At 38.2% G+C, this 21,521-nt stretch overlaps 1 protein-coding gene across 2 annotated transcripts in view; it reads left to right on the plus strand.

Moving 5' to 3' along the window:
- The first annotated feature begins 3,345 nt into the window (after positions 1 to 3,345).
- The window catches only part of ITGB6 (integrin subunit beta 6), a 35,019-nt gene continuing 16,843 nt past the window's right edge, over positions 3,346 to 21,521 (plus strand). For both annotated transcript variants that reach the window (XM_068138779.1, XM_068138780.1), the window contains exons 1-9: positions 3,346 to 3,582; positions 4,287 to 4,366; positions 7,062 to 7,266; positions 8,342 to 8,588; positions 9,438 to 9,603; positions 10,112 to 10,273; positions 11,042 to 11,137; positions 16,394 to 16,483; positions 21,240 to 21,374. In XM_068138779.1, the coding sequence (XP_067994880.1) occupies positions 3,522 to 3,582; positions 4,287 to 4,366; positions 7,062 to 7,266; positions 8,342 to 8,588; positions 9,438 to 9,603; positions 10,112 to 10,273; positions 11,042 to 11,137; positions 16,394 to 16,483; positions 21,240 to 21,374 (1,242 nt within the window). In that variant the 5' untranslated portion in view covers positions 3,346 to 3,521. The remainder of the gene's footprint in view (positions 3,583 to 4,286; positions 4,367 to 7,061; positions 7,267 to 8,341; positions 8,589 to 9,437; positions 9,604 to 10,111; positions 10,274 to 11,041; positions 11,138 to 16,393; positions 16,484 to 21,239; positions 21,375 to 21,521) is intronic.

Consider the following 21,521-nt stretch of genomic DNA (forward strand, 5'->3'; position numbering starts at 1 on the left):
TATTTAAAATTAAGCAATCTTTAGATATGAAAGAGCCAATGACAAAACATACTTCTGTAGGCACACTTCCAGTTCTGGAACCTTTGCAGACCCATCACCTGGCTGACTTGTGGGTTCAGCTTAGTTTGCCAGAAAATATACATTGGTGTTCTAGAGAAAAAAACAAAAAGGCAAGCCTCCTATTATTAATGAAGTGCAACTTGAATCTAGTGGGGTTTAGTTTAACTTTTAGTCTCCATCCTCAACATTAGCTTTCTTTTTTTCTGTACCTCAGTATCGAATGTTTGTTATCTGCCAGTGAATTTGTTAGAGGATGATCGGATAGGCAGAATACCTTTCTGTGCAATACTCATGTATTACAAGGCTCGGGGTGTGTGGGGGAGATGCACTAAAGATTTTTATCCTACACAGATTTTATTATCTTTTAATGAACAACAGACTTCTGTTATTCAGCATTGCTCATACTGAGAGACAAACAGCTGTATACTGTATACAGAAGGGGAACCTCGCTGTCAAAGCAAGCAATGCCAGGCCCTCAAAGGATTTCATACATCCTCCCCACATCAACATGGCTACACTGGATTGTGATTATTCTCTTCTAGAACATGTGATAGTTAAAGCCAATAAAGTGCTAGGTTAGCAGAGGAATTTCCTGGTTAACTTACTTTTAGATATTACACAAGGTATCTGGTGGTGTTTCAAAACAAGAATCATCTGTTGCCTTCTGCCTAGCTTTTCTTGCCTTGCCCAAGATCTACTCTTGGTACCTACTATCTCTTTTTCTGGCCATCTCTTAACCTCTTCTCCCCCTGTCAATCAGTCTTTTCTTCCCACTCTGTCCAGCTTCTCATTATGTGAGTTAAAAACTGACCTTGATCTTTCTCTTTTCTCCCCTGCATGTTTTGGTGGGTGGTTGTTCTGCTACTTTCTATTCCCTCTCTGCTCTCTCCATACAATCTAGGGAGATCTGTTCTTAATAATTTGTAGAAACTTAGTTATTTTATTCAGGCAAGACTTACTCAGATAGTCTTTGGCAGACATCCTATACAGAGGCAGGCACTTACCCTCCAGCCACACTGTTCTTGCCAAGACCTGTATGAAACAGCACCCCACAAGCAAATGGGGAACTGATAATATCAAATAGGATGTGTAAGTTTTATGTAGAGTGTATTGTTGATGCTCTCACTAGACACTTTGAGATCTTAAATCTAAGAATAAGCATTTGCTAATTGACAGCTGTTCAGATGGCTGGTCCTTAATCTGGTTCACTGATGGTGCCTTGTACCTTTTGGTGGCTTAAGGACTGCCGTCATTCCTTTGAGCACATGCTTTGAAGTGTTGTTATGTTTCTAGGGGCTAGTAAGACCTACAAAGTGACCTTTCTTGTTGATAAGGAAAGCACTGGGGTTTGGAGCTCTGCAAAACTGTAGACATAGCAACAATATTAAAGGATACGGAGACAAATTTAAATTAAAACCAGGGAAATAAGATTTCTGCATTTACAGGCACTTTTTTTTCTTAGTATGAACAACCATTTTCAGATGACCCCACTTTTTTTTGTCCTTACATTGTTAACAGACAGCGTCCTCACAGAATTGCATCTTTATCAGCCAAAGAAACATAATCTAATGCCACAGGATATTGCTTTAGCTGAAGAAGTGCCTTACAAAGGACACTCCAAGGTGTAGAAAGGAGTTGAAGGAGAGTTAGGAATGGTGTTGTAAATCAAAATGTTAAGATATGGTTTTACAACAACCTAAGCTGGGCTACATTCACCCTAATGCTTTTCCACCTTTCCTGCCAACTGTGCCTGTCTTTCCTGCTCCCTCACTTGACCTGGGCACTCACTCTGGACTGGGTAACCACATGATTCAAGAGACCCACCCAGTATCTCCCCACCTTATATTTTAATTGGATCAGTCTGAATCAGCTCAGTTTGTTTGGACATAAGTACTGGTAGGAGTGAAGGGGTGGGAACACAAGGGCAGAACAAAGGTAGGCTTGACGTAATCCAGCATGAGCAGCTATGAAAACTGTGTAAACACTAGTGAAATTGGATGTGCCTGGGAGTATTCCAGGCACTAGAACAAGATCGTCTATGCTATTAAACTGTTAAAATGCTCTCTAGCATGAATTTGACCTCTTCCAATTAACACTCTCTACAAACAATTTCTGGGCACAATTTAGTTGTTTGAATGGTCCCAGTAGGCAATTTGCAAGTATAAACTCAGGTCTTTCTCTGCCAGCTGGCCTCAATGCCCAGGAATGTTTCCGGGTGTGTTTCCAGGTGATTTTAACTAGTATAGGCCCATCCCTACTGTCACATCCTGCCCCAAGACTGCAGCTACCATTAGTCTGAAGAGGGAGATCTGATCTTGTCAGTTCTCTCAGTGAGAGCAAGCTAGTCCTTACGAGCTAACTTTGGTAGTATTTCTGACTGTAGAAAAACAAAAGGATTTATGTTTTCAGGCCAGCAACACAACTGAAGAAACTGTAATTTTATGCAGCAGTGTGTAGAGTCTGTTGCAAACCCTTATGATAAGAGAGTGCTTGTCCTGAACAAATGATTTTCAAAACAGACAACAGCAGAGCATGAAAGATGGGAAGAGATGAAATCTACAAATAAGAAGTTTTATTTCCATTTAATAAGGTTGTAAGAAATGCATATTTTACCTTCATTCCAGGTTGAGGGGGATAAAAGAGATAACAATAACTTGCCATATTGTTGTATCTGTGCTGCAGAATATTTGACCAATTATTAAAAAGAATTAAAGCACCATGATTTTTTTTCCAAGTCAATTGCAGGACTAGGAATGCAATTAGCCCCTCTACATATTAAAAACTCCACAATTTCAGCATTTCCATTTCAGTTTGCAATGGTAATGAAATAAAAGTACTCTGTATGTTGAATTACTGAAGCCAGGTCCTCAGTTATAAGTGACTGGGTTTTGGTTGTTTGTCTGTTGTTTGTTTGTTTTGTTTTTTACAGTTGCCTTCATAAGTTTCCCTCCACATCAGGATATATGAAAAAGTGGAACTTTTACACCTCTCCAAATATACTCACTTGGCAATCATAATGATCTGTCTACCTAAAACAGTTTTTCAGGTAACAATTAAAGGTCCTATTTTAGAAGAGCCTTTTAACACCTGCTGCACACACAATCCCCCACTCTCTCAGCTGGCTTGCTCTAGGACCCAGAGTGACTGGGACTGACAGAAATCTTCACCTGAATGAATTTTCCCCTTCTACCTTATAAGGAGTCCAGGGAAACAAGGAAGTGATAACCATGTTCATGTTACTTTATGCAAAGCTTGTCCTCTTTACCTGCCCAGGTAGCTCTTGTTTTCACTTTTGTTCATGCTCTGTTCCTGTCGGGTTGAAGTTTCCAAGCAATCTGGTGTAGGTGCCACCTGAGAACAGACCTGCTAGGAATGTACTGGGTTTTATGACATTCTACCTTTACGCAGACGATAACTGACACGCTAATATTTTCTTGTCACGCAGTCAGCACTGAAAACGAATGGGGATTGAATTGCTTTACCTCTGTTTCTTATTTCTGCAAAGAAATAACTATGCACAAGGTAAGGTTTGGGGGTAGGGAGATCTATTTCAAAATCTTTTTGTTGTTGTTGGGTTTTCTTCTTGTTTGTTTGTTTGGGGGGTTTTGTTTGCTTTTTTGGTGGTTTTGGTTTGACTGCTGCAGTGCAAAACTGGAAATTCACTTAAGATTTATGTGGTTGTTACATAGCACAACATATATGAAAGAGACAGACATTTGAGCAAGACAACTAAATGCTGTTCAATCCACTGAGAGACTTAATACTGTACAAATGACTGAGTGCTTCTTTGATACTTGTACAATAAATTAAAATCATATCAAGTATCTGCAGACCCAAGCAAGGCAATTTTAAGTGTGTAGGATGAATATAAATCTCTTCTTTTAATATCCCTGGTTATGTTGAAAATGTCTTCCCTGCACTATTCCAGAAACACAGGCAACTCTTTTATCAGGTGCACTAGAGAAAATAAGTAACATGTTCTCAGTGCATGGCATCCATAAAGCATGCAAAAGTATGTTAATTGCCACCAATTGTGGGAGTTTAATTTCTGTTAGTTAATCTTCTACCAAGAGAAATTCCATTATGAAGGAATTTTATAAGTAATCCTAAATATGGTTAAATGTGTGTTTTCCCCCTCCCTCATTCTCTGAACGACAGGATTCTTCATAAATTGAATGATTAACCACATTATTAATAGTCTTTTATCTTCTTGGATTTATATCTAGGGACCTGTTCTCAGGAAAGCGCAGTGACTTGTGAAGATTGTTTGCTTTCCGGCCCACAGTGTGCTTGGTGTTTTCAAGAGGTAGAGTAAATTATATCAAAAAAATTTCAAAGCAATACTTGAAGTGTTTGTAGTAGCTCTGATTGATGAGGTATTGACTTAATTGGGTCAGCTCATGTTTTTGTAATGTACGCAGTGCTTAGTGAAGCTTTGCTGGGAATCAAAAATGGAATTCAATCTAGACTTTGTGGTCTATTATTCATTGTGGGTTTGTTTGTTTTTTGTTTAAAAAAGCCACAGCAACACCCCCCCCAAAAAAAACAAACCCAAAACCCAGAACAAACCACCAAAACTAAAACCAACCAAACAAAAAAACCCCACAACCACACAAGAACTTATCTAAGGCAGAAATAAAGCTGCTATTAGAGGGGCTCAGGTCATCAGCCTCAGGGCTGACTCACCCACAGCAGTGATGATGAAGCACCAGACATCAAATGAAAGACCAGACGATCAGACTGCACTTTACATATTACATGCTAAGCCAGACAGTGTAAACAGAGAGTGCTCCAGTCAGTTTGCATACACAAATGATGAATCTGTGGTTGATTTTAAGTACAACAATAGTGTCCAGTTGGTAATTAGTATCATACTGGTATAAATGTTTTGGGTAAAATCTGGGTTTAAAAGAAAAATAAAAAAATCTGGGTTTTGTTTCTAATGTATCTGTTGCAGACTCTCTGTGTAACCCTGGGCTTAACACTAGAGGGAATGGAATGAAGTTGGAGGTGGGGAGATTCCAACTGGACATGAGGAGGAAGTTCTTCACCATGAGTGTGGGGAAGCCCTAGACTGGGTTGTCCAGGGAGATGGTTGAGGCCCCATCCCTGGAGGTGTTTAAGACCAGGCTGGATGAGGCTCTGGACAGCCTGATCTAGTTGGGGTGTCCTTGTCCATGGCAGGGGGGTTGGAACTAGATGATCCTTGTGGCCCCTTCCAACCCTGACTGATTCTATGATTTCTGCTTTTAAAACTTTCACCTGTAAATGATGCTAACTCATATCTTCTTACTTCATAATAAATATTTTGGCTCTTAGTTCACTGATGTTAGCAAGATAGTCAGCAGTCACAATTAAAAACTTGTCAGAAACAGTAGAGTAAGTCTTTTACATGGCACTTTCAGGTTTACATCTTTGCTGGGTTTTATATATATATATATATATGTATATTTAATAGCAAACTGACACCTAGGATTGGATCAACATGCAGCTTTATGAAGTAGCTGAAAAAGATCAAACAGCCCTTAAAAAAAAAGTTTGCTAAAAATAATAGAGAGGTTTGCAAAAAAATGTTACCATGGGGAAAAAAGTCACACCCACATTAGTGTGTTTACCATAGTTTTTATGTTTGTTCTTAACAACCAAGCCAGGATTTTCTTGAAATGGAATTTGATCACATAATTGTGACTATTACCATGTATTTTCAGAAAACACACATGAAACACAATTGATTTAAAGCAAAACAAAACCAAACCCAGCCTGTGAAAATATTGAAAACTGTAGTAGCAAAGATGATTTTTTTTTTCTTTGTTCATAGGCTCATTCACTTGTTTGCTAAAGAACAAGTCATCAAGAGTGCAAAAGGCGTAGGAGCTTTAGTGTCAGAGTAAACACAAATACCTCCAGAGAAACTACCGTTTTCCGTAGGATAAAAACACACCTTGTAGTTGTATTTGAAGTATGAGTTTGCCTCTTCACATGTTTTCAAAAGTTGCAAAATGTGTTACTAAAGGAGACGGTATGGATCTCCCTGTGAATGTTTTATAGTGGTACGTGATTTTATGCGCACTAAATTCAAGAAGCGTCTGGTGAGAGTTTTGCGTGAGCAAAGACATCAGATTCAGTCTGTAGAATAACAAGCCACTGTTTCTCTCAGCATCACTTCCACCAAAATGTATATGAACCTTGATAATTTTCAGGCATCAGTGATGAAAGGTACCAGTTCTGGTTTTAATAGGTTTAAAGTAAATTTGTTTTGCTTTGGGTGGAAAGTCATTCAGTGATGAATTCAGTGAATATTTGTGGCTTAATGGCTGAACCCCAGGTTGCTTGCCCAAATCCAGTAGAAAAGAGAAGATCAAGTAGGATGCTGGGCCAAATGTAACCAGATAGATGTGAGCATAGTGGGAGGCCTGCTGTTGGAGGGAGGCTGCTGTGGTTGTTTGGCACAAGGCAGAGCAACAAGGATCTGCTACCAGCTTCAGTGAACATGCTAAATAAAGGTTGAGGAGAAAGAGTAGGTCAGAAAAACACCAGTGAACACTGGATACCTTGCCAGCTTGTCACAAAATTTGTAGGAGTTCATTATCTGTGAGACCTCTTCTGTTATTAAATAATATTCCTTCAGCAGTTTGAAAGTGTTTAGGAAAGATCTGATGAATTTGTGCCATAATCCTAGAATAGAAAAAATGAGGGGCTCATAGAGGTTATAATTTCCAGTGCTGTGAGAAGCCAAATGCAATGAGCAGCACAATTCCCATTCCCCAACAACACAGCAGTTTCTCTCAGGATACTAAATCAGTATAAGTTACGTTAATTATACACCTGTGCAACATGATCCATGAAGGGCAAATTTAGATTTCTGCACTTCTGTACTAGCTTGCATTAACTTGTACATTTCTTTCTGTTCCCTGCATTGGACTGACCTTTTGTCAACCAGATGCGGTTGGCTGGTCAGTAAATATATTTAACTCATCCATTCTTTTTCCTGTTTGCTTTAGAATTACACAGACTTGGCTGGAGTTCATGGGAGGTGTGACACTCCAGAAAACCTTTTGTCAAAAGGATGCCAGTTGAATTTGATTGAATTTCCCATTTCAGAAGTAGAAATGCACAGAAACAAGCCCCTAACTGTAGCAACCCAGAAGACCAATTCTGATGTCACACAGATTTCTCCTCAAAAAGTAACTCTCAGGCTGCGACCAGGTAAGTCACGCAGTTCACAGGTGTGGGAATTATCTTCTTTTTTTCAGCCATTGTATCATAGTATCAGTCAGGGTTGGAAGGGACCACAAAGATCATCCAGTTCCAACCCCCCTGCCATGGGCAGGGACACCCCACACTAGATCAGGCTGGCCAGAGCCTCATCCAGCCTGGTCGAAGCATCTAAGAGTGGTCTAAAAAAAAATCTTGACAGAATAAAGATGAAAAATCATGTTTTGAGTCCAAAATGATCAGTTGACTTATCAGGTGAAAACTAGGTTCAACTGAGTTCAAAATGCTTTCAGAAGTGCTGGGTACATCATGAAAGTAAGGATAAATTTTTTCAGTTCTACTTTTCTCTTGCCATTGAAGTCACAGGGAGAGAATGGAACCCCCTACCCTGCTCCGGTGCCTTTTCCCCACAGGTGTGGCATACAGCGTATTTTAGAGGCAGCACAAACCTTGCTCTAAGGATTTACAAGGTACTGGTGCTTATGGAAGCACTCCAGACCTGCTCCGGGGTCCTTGAGAGGTGACCTTTTGGTTTTTTGGTTTTTTTTCCCCTGGAGAAAATCTGCAGTGAAAAAATGTAAGAGAGACTCTTGGGTCATATCTTAGTGTTGGAGGCTGAAAAGAAAACCTTTGTGTACACTCTGCTTTTCTTTACATTACTGAAGTACAATTTATGTCCCATAAGTGTTCCCTTTAGTTTTCACTTCATGTCTGGATTTTCTAAAGCTCCATACTGCTGAAGTGATGTTCTTACATTTTTCTTCCAAATTATTTTTAAAAACTATTATTTTTTTTTAAATCACATAAATCCTTCATAATGTATGGGTGTGGCTTTACTGAAGAACAGGTTAGGGGGGAAAAAAAACCAACACATTTTTATTGGCAGAGAATATTTGAAGTTAGTTTATTAATTCTACTGGTGATATAAAATGTTGGATAATTTTTACCATATATATATATATATATGTATGTGTATATATATAAAAAATCATTAAGAAATTGGCAGGTCTTGTAATTTCTGTGTAGAAGTGCTAATATGCATACTATTTTCCCATGACCTTAATAGGACATGAAGAAACAATACAGATCAAGGTTCGCCAAACAGAAGATTATCCAGTTGATCTCTATTACCTCATGGATCTTTCGGCCTCCATGGATGATGATCTGAACACAATCAAAGAGCTGGGTTCAACTCTTTCTAAAGAAATGTCAAAACTGACAAGCAACTTCAGACTGGGCTTTGGATCTTTTGTTGAAAAACCAGTTTCACCATTTATCAAAACTACAGCTGCAGAAATAAGCAACCCTTGCAGGTAGATAGGGGAAATACCTACATCTGTTTGCATGCCAACTTTAAGTGATAATATCACTTTAAGTGGTAATATTAATCTTTAGGATAATATTAAATTTAGCTGGAACCTCTGCCCTCTTCCAGGGTCAGGTTGGGAAACAAGACTTGTTTCTTTTAGTTTTGCACTCCAGTTGTTATTCTGTTGAGTCTTACATTGCTTGGAGAGAGGAATGTGGGAGTGATTCTGCTTTGTTTTAGCTGCTAGTTACAAACATGCTTAGCGGGTTAATGAACAGGTATGCCAAATACTTATTTTACTTATATTACTTTCTTTAATTTGCTAGAATATTAAAATATATATAAGAATTTAATTGATAATCTATGACTAAGCAGGTGCAAACTCAAATGCAATACAGAATAGCAGTTTCATTTACACATCAGTGTTGGTTTCCCTTCCCCCCCCCATTTTTTCTTTTTCATTTATGGTCTAGCAGTAGCTCCCAAACCCTAGTTCTTTCCTAACCTAAGAGAAGCTGTGCTAGAGCAGGACTTCAGAAGCTTGGTGGTGCTCTCCAGAAGCCATTAAGGGACTACAAATCCTAATGTGCTTCTAAATATAAAAAGAAAGCACAGCAAGAAGCATGGCAAAGACTAGAGGTTGTTATCCGTCTGAATTACTCTGCTCTAGGAAGCATTTCCCAGGCTTTATGCAGACCTGTTTGCACTGGATGCTCTCTGGTTATCTTGTGGTTTTTCACTACATCTGTCTCAGAGAGAGAAGAGAGACACATGGTCAAAACCTAACCCAGTAGCTATTGTAGTGATTTTTCACTTTGTATTATGTATAAGCTTGTTCTCCCTTATCTTGTAGAAGTGTACCATACGAGTGCTTACCCACCTTTGGATACAAACATGTTTTGCCACTAACAAATGATGCTGAAAAATTCAATGAAATTGTGAAAGGACAGCGAATCTCTGCTAATATAGACACTCCAGAGGGAGGCTTTGATGCAATTATGCAAGCAGCTGTTTGTAAGGTAATTGAAACTTGTAGGTATAATATTCTTTATTTTGTATATTACCACTTCTGGCATTATATGGTTGTATTTCGAACCAGCGGATCACTGCTATTCCAGACTTTTAAAATGCAGTTCAAGATCCCCATCAGATTTGAGTGAAAATACTTTTGGCTATGTCAAGTAAAACATACATTTTGCAATATGTTTCTTTTTAATTGTCAGGGATTAAAAACACAACAGCAGACAACTGTATAACTGCTGCATCTGTTTTCTTGATTGTTTTTTCTTTAAATATTTTTGATTAAATGTGCTTAGAGTAATAAGCAGATTGACATGAACATGGTCAGTCTTTTACTAAACACCAGAGACAAAATGTTAGCCAAAGACAATGGAACAAATATCATCACTCAGGAGATGTTGTGATGTTTTTGACACTCCCTATTATTTCCTTCTCCAAATCTTCTGCTGCTTTTCTATATCGTGAGCACGACACACCCTGCTAAACTGATGTATTTTTTAATGACAGGAAAAAATTGGATGGAGGAATGATTCTCTTCATTTGCTGGTGTTTGTGAGTGATGCCGATTCCCATTTTGGGATGGATAGTAAACTGGCAGGAATTGTTATTCCTAATGATGGCAACTGTCATTTGGACCATAATAATGAGTATTCCATGTCAACTGTTCTGGTAATTTACTATGAATTCTGTACAACTCTCACTCTGGAAATGTAAAGATTAACACAAGCAACTTAGAAAATTAATGGAAGTATACCTTTCTGACTGAGATGTGTTAGACTTGAGGAATCCAGATAATTTATGTAACCTATTTCATTTGTAATTGTGCATTTCAGTAAAAAGAGCACAGCATGGTTTTATGGAGTTGATAGTTTATAACTAAGAGAAAAATAAAGCACAATTCTTATTCCTTTGCTGATAACCCAGAGAACACATGGAATGGGACTGACTAATATTTCCTTATGCAGGAAAGGCAAAATTTTGGTTGATTATGGTCCCTATAAGGGTGCCAATTCAGGAGGAGTTTAGGAATTTGTAGGATACAGTTCATGTAGGAGAACTTCACAGCTTATGTTGCAACGTTCAAAAGTACTAAATATATACACCATGGTGTTCACTGTATTGCAAATGCCCACCCAGCCATTCTGGTGCAGTGTTGGTCTTTGGATTACATATATATCATAGATGCTACTGAGCCAAAGTTCCCAGTATGCAGTTTGGAACTGTACTTTTCTCAGAGGGGTTTCCTTAAAAACAACACGAGGAAATTATGCACACTGTCTTTTATTTTGTATACATTTAGTGCCTAATTATAGTTTATAATATGCAGGGAGTACAGTGTTAATTATTATTTTTTAAATGTGTGTTTCATGGGAGATAATTAGCAACTGGATGTGCATGAAAAATGTGTTGATGTGTCTCTCTTCTGTGTGCTTGCAGGAGTATCCCACAATTGGACAATTAATTGAGAAACTTGTGCAAAACAATGTTCTGTTAATTTTTGCTGTAACAAATGAGCAAGTTCACATATACAAGGTGAGCAAACTAAACCTTTCAGTTCATCAATATTTGTTTTCAAGTTCACACCTTTTCACAGCTGATACCATAATGATAGTGCGAAGGATGGGGTTCTGCAAGATATTTATGTAATGAATGCCTAGGAAATTATCTGTTATAAGAAGTCTCTTTTACTTAGGAAGTACCTCTTCATGAATTGATTTTGATGTTCTTAGGAAATCTTTAAACTGGATTTCAAGTTGAATCACACTGATTTTTTAAGTGGAGGATTGTCAAACTAAGCATTGCTAAATTATTCAGTGTAATCATTGATTAGTCTGTTGTATTTGACAAGGGTGGAGGACAGTTGAGCCTTTTCTTGCTTTTATAAAACAAGAATACATTCTGAAAAGCACTCTTGTGTTCATGCTCAGCTCTGAGATCATGGGGTATTTTTTTCTGCTGAGAGCTGTATTAATTTTTCTTTGTTTCTGTTTCTCTTTCCAATGAGGCAAATAGGGAGCTAGCAAAATGGTTAAAAATACAAAGCATGATGGATAAAGTCTTCTTCCTTCACATATCCTCCCTTGTGCCTACTGAGGGAAAACACTCAATTATGGGAATTTTTTACATTAAGGCTTGTAGAATCCTGAGCTGTGATGTAATTCCCTGCTCTGTGAAGTTATGTCACAGGAGCTGAGCAGGGGTTATGGATATGCAAAGTCCGAATTTTTAATAAGCTGAATATCATTCATACCTGCAGCTCCATCAGTCATCTGTGTAGGCAACTATTTTCAGCCTCCACAGCTGTAAGTGCTCCTAAAGCCCCATTCTGCTTTGGGCCTGTTGGTTATTCCATCTGTGAGCTGAGGCAAAGCCACCAGTGGCTGCTATTTGCAGTAAACATGAACAGACGAACTCTAAGGTAAAATAAGAAGGATACTGGCAATTTCTATTTCCTTTTGTGTCCAGTCCTGCTGCTGGCTCAGTAACATCTATGTTATATGTGTTATCACAATATTCGCAGATGCTTTTTGAGTTAATAGCTTTCACAGAATAAAAACGTTCTGTGCTGCTTTGGGTAAGACTCAGCTGAGACAGATGATGCAAAAAGTTAGATACATGTGAATGTATTTTAAAAGACTTTTTTTTTTTTGGGGGGGGGATTAATTTAAATAAATAATCTCAAATTATCACAGCTCAGTGTAATCTTCACATGCAAAAAGGAATTCTAGATAAGAATTCACTGAGGATAATAAAGGGATTTGCAGCCTTAACATGTTAGCCTGGGCACATATCGCTGCCTGAAGAGGGATAGTGGGAGAGAAATTTATTCAGGTTTGTAGAGAGGAAGGCAGTAAGGGTGATTCTGCTAGTTTAAGTAAAGGAATGAGAAGAAAGGTGCTCCTTTGGTGTCATAAGCACATGGAAAATAGGAAAGGTAGGGATAAAGGTCTTATGTTACAGCAGAGAGAGCAGATGAGATACTTTGAGGTGTTCACTTGTACGATGCTTCACTGTTTCTATGTAACCAGGGAAGTGCTTCTGCAACTGATTCCAGTTGTGGAGTTGTCTTGAGTAAAACTAATACTCCAGCTGTTTGACAAAAGTTTCAAAAAGCACTCCTTTCACAAGCAGATTCTCAGATTACAGTCTTGACAAGGGAGGAAACCTTTTGCCTTTTGGAGCACTGATTGCTGGACTTTTTAAAAGTGCGTCTTGAATACTGAGCCAAACTGTGAAAATTTAGATCAATAATAGTAGAACTCAATCACTTACAAATGCAGTGGCATTCTATAGTCATAGCACAGATTAGTTAAAATGTGTACTTTCACCAGATCTCACAATTGCTCAACAATTTCCTAACAAGGGCCAAATTGATGACAAGAGAAATATTTCTTTCTTGATTTTAATGGGAGCTGCATGAATATAGATTGTTCTAGCAGGTTGTTTGGAGGTAGCTTTTTTATGTATAGAGCCTTATTTTGTCTTAAAAAACTTCTCTTACTGATGGGATTATATTTTCCCTTGGAAATTGCTAGTAGTCACCCTCAGAGTTGGCCAACAGCGTTCTTATCAGGGGGGTTCTGTTTCAGTATCCCTGTGTCAGTGTTACACCAGTATCAAAGTTATCAGGTAGCATCTTTTGTCCACTGGGAACACTAAACAAAGATTTATAGCTAACAAAAAATGCAACCTATTGTTAAACTAACTAGGGAACAGTTTGCTCTTGTTACTTTCTTTGTTAGGGAAGAAAAAGTGTGACTGTCTTCTATCTTGTAGGATACATAGTAATCCCATTCAATATATTTTATCTGCTGCTTTAATCTTTTAACACGGCTTTCTATCATTTGAATAGCTATAGTTGATGTAGTCTGCTTTCTGTCCTGTAGATGATGTGAAAAGTCAGTCAAAGCAAGTATATAAATCATGTATAAGTCTCACATTCAAAGGTATATGTAGAATCTGCAAGCAGGGCAATAATGTTGTGTTTTCATCTGCATGATTCAAATTTGTAATAAATGTAAATAAACAGGTAGCCATGATTAAGAACATACAAAGAACAAAACAAGACACTGAGTGTTATTCTCAAATCTACTTGATCTAATTATATCAGACCCCAGAACTGACTATTGATATTTATAATTCATTTATTAGGGACAAAGGTACACTAAAATGACCATGAGGACATAGAAAGCACCTCTTTAAATAGACTTGAGAGATTCCATTTGTCTTAAGTGCAGCATTCAGACTCACAAATATATATTTTATATTTCTAGCTCTGTATAATCCCCAACAATTTAGACCAAAATAATTCAGTCATTTAATATTCTTGATCCTCTTCAACTGAATTTTCAGTTATATGTATTATGCATTATTACTGAAGACACAAATGTGATGGATTGCACAACTACAGCATATGTATGCTTGTAACATAGCTGGTGTTACCTTTAATCTTTCCACGCAACCGCCTACTGCACAGCAATCTAAGAGAGAGGGAAACTTTAGATCTGATTCTCTCCCTGACCACAAGAACTTTAAAAGCAATATTTATAAAGCCACTCAAAACTGAGTGCAAGAGAGAGGAGGAAGTTCCTTGCACTGAGCTGTGATAATTTGAGATTATTTATTTAAATTATTTCCCCCCAAAAAACCCCAAGAATATTTTAAAATATATTCACATATGTCTAACTTTTTGCTTCCTCCGTCTCAGCTGGGTCTTACCAAAGCAGCAGGGAATGTTTTTATTCTATGAAAGCTATTCACTCAAAAAGCATCTGGGAATATCGTTATAACAATGATATTTTGACAATCTGTGTAGATCCTATTTTGGTATAAAAGAAAACAGCGGTCTTTAAGGTTTCATGAAGCAGTTGCTATTATTGTTGGTATTATGTGTTTTCAAGCAAAATTATTTAAAAAAATATTCTAATTTAGATAAGGGAAAAGAATCCCTCTTGAATCTTCTTTTCAAATTTACACTCATCTCTTTTGGATAAAATCATTCCTTCTTTTATCCCAGGAGAATGTGGCTTGAAAATCGGGGTTTTCAGACTGCATTTCAATACTGAAAATGGAGCTAAAACCACTCCAGTCTCCACATTTGTATGGGATTTCAGATGCTTTTTATAAATTTGGCATGATGCTCTATTTATAATGAAAATTTTTATATGATTTACACTGCTAAAAGTCAGGCATAACCCCACTGAACTCAAATATGCAACTGTCAAATTTTACTAGCATGCATCAGAGTGCCTCTATAAAACGGCAGTTCACCTTTTAGTAAATACTTGCTGAAAGATAACATCTGATAGCATCTTTTGGTTGTTTTACCATAGTAACACTCTAAAAGCATCACTCTGTGTCACCTTGTTAATAATGAAACAGAAATATTTGCGAAAAGGTAGGGCTTAACCGAGGGACTACAAATACACACTTAGACTGGGCTTGCAACATCATCCTTGTATCACCATGCAGAAAATTTCTGTTCAAAGAGAAAAGATAGAGCAAAGTCTTCAGAGCAGTCTATCCCTGCTGTTTGTTTTGCATACCACAGATTAAAGGGTGCTGTCCTTTAAATTCCAGTTTTATCGTCTTTTCTTATAACTATCTCCAGAAAAGTCCAAGTGTACAAAATGGAGTTTCAATATTCTAAGAATCCTTGAGAGAGCACTAATCACAGGAGGAGTCAGGAATGCAAGCTCACCAGCTGTAATGTAATGCAGTTAATCCCAGTGATTTACAATGGCACTTTAGAAATCAAATGAATGATAAGTATTCCATACATAATAAATAAAGTAATCACGGGATTTGGAAGATGTAAAGTATAAGAGAGATATAAGGGTATTGAATTATCCAAGTTTATTAATAGCTCTCTGGATTATTTTTTTTTTCTGTTAAAATAACAGCATTGATATTATAAATTGGGGAGGAGGGGGAACCTAAAATGCCAATATTACAACGTGTTGGGGTTTGTGTTTTGTGGTTTTGGTGTGGGGGTTTGGTTTGGTTTGGTTTTTAAATCATGGACACTTCTCATTTTCCAAAGGCAAGGGTACAAATAACAGAACTTCACATAGGTAACAATCAAGCAAGATTGAGCATGTTTAAAATATAGGTGCTAGATGTCACGTTAGTGTAACAGTGAAATTTAATGGAAGAAGAAATAAAAATCATCACTAAGACAAATCATTTAATCGGCACTCTAGTATTAATGTAAAGTCAACATACGATCAATCACAGCCACAGACCACTGGGGTATGTGTGGAGTGGTACAGCAAATGTAAACCAGTGGCAACTTTTTAAGGGCCTTTGCTCAAAGTTTCTGCAGCCCTTAGTTTAATCTTCTTAACTTCTGTGCCCTCAGTAATCAGAATTCAAGATGTTCAGTTGCTTGCTGCTACTGAATGTAGGGCCCGAGGCTCTCAAACAGTACTGCAGTAGGGCAGCCAGGTCTGGGTTTGGTTATGTTTATTAAAGAAAAGCACAACTGTTGATAGAATATTTTTTCCTTCTCCATTTGAGAAATTAGAGCTGAAAAAAAAAACCTCTAATATGAGGCTTCCAAGCACACAAAGGTGATTTAACAATATAGGTCCCATTAATTTTCAATGAAATCAGCACTTCCCTGTGGAACTTTTTCAGCAGGATGTATGTTACTGAGTCTGCAAGGGTCCTTCAAACATCATGATTATTTATTTTAGTTGGTTTCAATATATTTTGGGGTTAGCCATATGGTAGCTTCTTGCCATCTAGTCTTTTTTCTGTCCTTTAAATTATTTTTTGTATTTTCAGAACTATGCAAAGCTTATTCCTGGAGCTACTGTTGGACGACTACAGAAAGATTCTGGAAATATTCTCCAGCTGATCATCGCTGCATATCAGGTAAGGTTATTATGATGTGTTTTCTTTCTGTATGTCTGCATCGGTACGTGTCTTTGATTCTTCTTACACACTGATTACAAGGACATTATTTTTTATGCTTAAATGGTGACCTGAACAGCAAAAGTTTCATTCCTTAGGAGGATTAAGTGAGCATGGAAACAAAATTGTGGTAACCTTCTGTCATTCTGTAGTTCTGCTGGAATGCCAAATTTGCATCAGTGTCTCATCTGTCTTGCCTTCTTCATAGTCTTGTATAACACACCTACTCTTAAGCCACCTTTAATATAGGTATTCAGGCCTCCTAGTTCAATACCTCAATAGGAACTCTCTTACAATCTGTAGCTGTCAGCATGGCAGATGTACAATTGCTCTGCAGGACTCTCTGGGGAAAAAAACACTATCCTGTGCTCAGTGCTCTTCTCTGCTTTAGCAATTTGATGCTGCCCCTGTGAGGCTGTTCTGAGGTTTTGGGAAAGCAGATTGTAGGAGCTGAAATGGGTTTGTTTAGATATTATCAAGAAAAACTGTTAAGATGACAGGAACAGAAACACAGCACTGTTGTTCAGAGCTTTGTAAAAATGCATCCTGGCTGTCTGGTTCTCTTCTGGCAGGGGAATGTTTTTAGCCAGTTTTACATGTCTTACACAGATATATTAATTTACATCTCAGTTCCCATTTATTAAAACCCTGCTCTACACATTCATTACAATGCCAAATAACTCTCTATAAATAGCTTCTTTTTCTTTCCTTACTTTTTTTTCCCTCTTCCCTTTATCACCTGAACGAGATGGGCATCATCAAGATCAAAATTATTTTGGTCTTGATGATAGGCGAAACAAATTATTCTAATTCTTATAGCTCTCATAAAAGCAATCCAGTTGGTGATCTTTTTAATTAAATGAAAATACCCCAAGCTTCTCTGTCCTATGAAAAATTAAATATGCAAAGAACTTTAAGGTTAGTATTGGGAGCATACAAATTGTAGTGAGTGTGGGGGGGGGGAGGTGTGTGTAATCCTTACATGAGCAAAGCTCAGCATCCAATGGCACCAGGGTTTTTCTTGATGTCAAATATGTTGTTAGACTCACGAGGATTTCTCGAGGCTGGCACTCTAACGTATAGGCACAGCTTCCTACATTTGACCACTGAACATGAAAAATCAAAATAATTTTCCCAATGTTGTGACCTGGCACATTTGTGGTACCATTGTGTTTAGTGCAGAATGGTGCTTCCTTTAACTGCAGTGTCACATCACCTTCCACCTTGCTGGCACAATAGAAAGCTGAAGAGTGCATCCTTGCCTCTTCCCTTTGGTGTCTGCATAAAAGCCTGCTGTCCACGATTTTTTTCCCTATTTATTTATTTTTGATCCTGCAGATATTTTCAGTCTGCATTGCCTTCTGTGGAGAAAAAAAAAAAAAAAAAGGAGTTAATTTGCACTGCATCATGACACAGCTTTAAACCGCTCCCTAAGCTTTAAAGTTTCTCTGGATGCACCTTAGCTGTGCTCTTACATAGTTTGGTGAATAACTGCTCTGCATTTATCATATTTTCATCTCTACATGATTTCAGAATATTTTACCACTGAGACACCTTCCATTCCCACCAATCTTTCCAAATTAGACAATCCCAGCCTTTGAAGTCTCTCCTTGGCTGCTCCATCTCCTTGGTGACTTCAGTTGACATTCTGTTTACCCTCCCTGACTCCAACCAGTCCTTCCTGAGATATGTAAACCGGAAGAGCTTGCATCATGCACAACAGGGCATGCTAAAGTGTATACAGAGGCAAAACGATGCCCTCTGTCTTGTTCTCAGCATTCTTGTTTATGACACCCAGGACATTTTTGTCTTTTTAGCTGCTGCATGCTTTGAGCAGATCAACTTTCAGAGCTGTCAGTAGTGACCTTTGTGCCATTCCTGGGTTGCTTCAGCTGGTCTTGGATTCATCCTTTCTGTCGGCAGGGTTTGCAGGGGGGCTCTGAGCTCAGCGCTGAGTCTTCTCCCATAGTGGCTGGGAGGCAGCTGCAGGAGCTGTGTTCCTGCCTCCAAGCCACAACTCCTTGTGTTCTCATTCAGGTACAGCATGTTTGGACCATGCACCAGAGTTGCTCATAGGTTCTTAAAATCCCACATGTGTTTCAAGATGTACAAAGTGTGCAAGTAGCAACATGTCACACTCAAAATTTACTAGAGCAAACTTCATTAAAGGTTAACAATCTTACTGCTTCATGATTGAAAATTTTCCAAGCAGAAAATTCTGAAAACCACCTTATTTGACAGAAGTGAAGACCTCTGAATTCTTTTGGACTGGGAGTGGGACAATGAGGGTGGGCTTACTATTAAAAGTCACATGCAGAACGGAGACCTCATTCCATTTTTGTCAGAGGCTTTTCATGATGCTCTCAGCAGTGTAATCCAATGCCCTCTGTTTCTTTACCCACAGAAAAAGGAATAAATAGCTATTTCTCAGCCAAGAATAGAGTTAGGCTAAATCTTCTAACGCTTTTAAAGTGCTTTCATCTTTGCTTTCTGTACAAACACAAGGTTTGCTAATACCATTCACCATGTGTTACTATCTAAAATCTTGAGAGAGGAAGTAAGCAAGTTAGGAAAGTCTGAGCTGTCAAAATATTTGTTGCAAGGAGTTCTTGTGTTCTTTCCAAATATGATTCATTTTCTTCTCAAGCATATTTCTGCCTGCTTTGTTTAATACTGCATTCTGCATAACTTCGTATTGCAGAGCTGTAGGCTAAGATGCGTTGTGACAGATATCAGGCTGTTTGGTTAAAATTATTTCAGGATTTTCAAATTTCAGAAAAATTCCACTTTTTTTTTTTTTTTTCCTCTTTTTAAAGTGGTTGGTCTTTCATTTACAGGAAAATGAGACCAAAGAAATAATATACTAAAAATCAACTTTACAGTGGTTTGTCTGTCATTTCATTGAAAAAAAATTTCTGAACCACAAATATTTCTCTGTCAGTGCCTTAAGGCTGTTTGTCCCCAAACTATGGCCCAGCAGCACCGAAGTCTTCACAGATATCTAAGATCTAAGAAACTGGAGCTTGTCACAGTTTAGCTAATGATTTTCGGTGGCATAATGTGCGTATTTTGACCTCTCACAACAGCAAGGTGTGTCCAAATGACACAGTCCAGCCACCAGGATTCAGAGTATTATGACTTGGTGTTCAAGAGCATTTAATTTTCTCTCACAGTTGCACTATATTTGAACTGGTGGAAGAGGGACTACTTGGTGATATTTCCTATAACATTAGCACACACCAACATTCACAGTTTTATCTAGAGGTTTGTTATACTTGGTCCTGTTCTGAGAGCCCAGCTATGGCAAACATACTGTTATCTAAGACTCTCTGCACTGTTTCAATAGTAGCATAAGCACCTAAGTCTAAAATGAATAAAGGGAAAATTTGGCATGTCTAGATCTATCACCATTACAAACCTGATGCCTGGACCAGAGTTTTAGTCCTCTGGGTGCCTGCTGGAAAGAACTCTGGGTATTACATGAATGTCTTGCATGCCAGGTCTTGTATTGGTTTACTGGCAAGGTTTTCCAGATTAAAAGATGTTACAGAAATTCTACCAAACACAATCCTAAGACAAATTTCCAGGGAACCCAGGACATGTACAAAGGACAGGGAGTATTTGTTTATGCAGGTTTATACCTATTCTATTTGTTTTACCCTACCAGACCTTTACTCTGGTGAGTCACCCAATGCCATTACTAGAATGACTCACTGAAGTAATGTCAGCATGCTCCTCATACTCTGATTGAAGTGCAGGGGGTATTTTGTAAAGCAATTAAGCTTGCAAGAGCACAAAGCCAAGTCAGTGAGACTTTTGTTCAAGAATTACTGAGGTACTTTTGAAAAATTTCCATTTACTGGCTCCACAGTCCAATGAAGTCATAGGGAATTCCCCATGGTCTGCCACAGGCTTTGGATTAAGGTTAAGCCGTTTAAGCAATGATACTATAAAACGTTTTAAAGAGTTAAATACAAAAACCTGATATGAGAGAGTTCAGGAAGTCAGTTTTTCATTTAAGAAATTAAAGTTTAATTGAACAAATCAATATGAGAAATGAGAACGTTGCTGAATAGAATTTAAAATAGCTCATGAAACAGGAATTTCCATCAAGACAAAAAAGGAAGGGAGTGAGTCCCCTCAGCTGCAGGAGCTCACAGTGGGGCTTGATGCTGGCTCTGGCACTGGAAATGCTGGGCTAACTCGCAGAGGTCCTGCACTAAGCTAAACCTGAACTCAGAGCCTGCTCTGCAATGAGATTGTGAGGTTTTATTCTGTCAGGGGAGATAAAGAGGGAGCAATATTGACACAGGCTTGCTAATCAGGGAAAGCCCAGTGCAAGCAATGCAAAATCAGGGACATAAATCCGTTTCTCTGTAAGTACAGAGCTAAAGGAGAACCTCTATCAATCAGCAGAGCACCTAGTCATGAAAGATGGTTTAATAAAACATTGAATCTCTTCTCCTGCAAGTCCTATGACAATGGACATTAAACTGATACCAGCATTGCATTCCACTGAAACAGTTCTGTTGGCACTTGTGTTTGGCCTGGTCCTCATTTCTCTTGCAACAGAAAAGTTTGTATGTGAAGTGCCAAACCCACAAATTTACTCCTGCATAAGCTGGGATAAGTTGCAGTCCGTGTTACACAAACATGGAGCATCAGGGGTACTTTGCAGTATTATTACTCCATTCATCTCAAACCTTCTTCCTTTAAGGAGCTGAGGTCCGAGGTGGAGCTGGAAGTCTTGGGAGACACAGGAGGGCTCAACCTCTCTTTCACAGCCATCTGTAACAATAGGACCATTTTTCCACATCAGAAGAAATGTTCTCATGTGAAAGTGGGAGACACAGTAAGTAAAGAATGCATTTTCAAAAGGCAAGTCCACAGAACTGAGGACACCAAGGTAGAGAGTTTCCTCTTTGTTAATTTTCCTCCAAATAAGTTAAAAAACAGTAGGTGTGGTATCTACAGCCCTGTTGTTCTGTCCTCTGCATGT

Source organism: Melanerpes formicivorus, unplaced genomic scaffold (genome assembly GCF_026170545.1).
Source record: "Melanerpes formicivorus ecotype bairdi unplaced genomic scaffold, bMelFor1.0.p_v2 SCAF_5, whole genome shotgun sequence".
Taxonomy (NCBI): domain Eukaryota; kingdom Metazoa; phylum Chordata; class Aves; order Piciformes; family Picidae; genus Melanerpes; species Melanerpes formicivorus.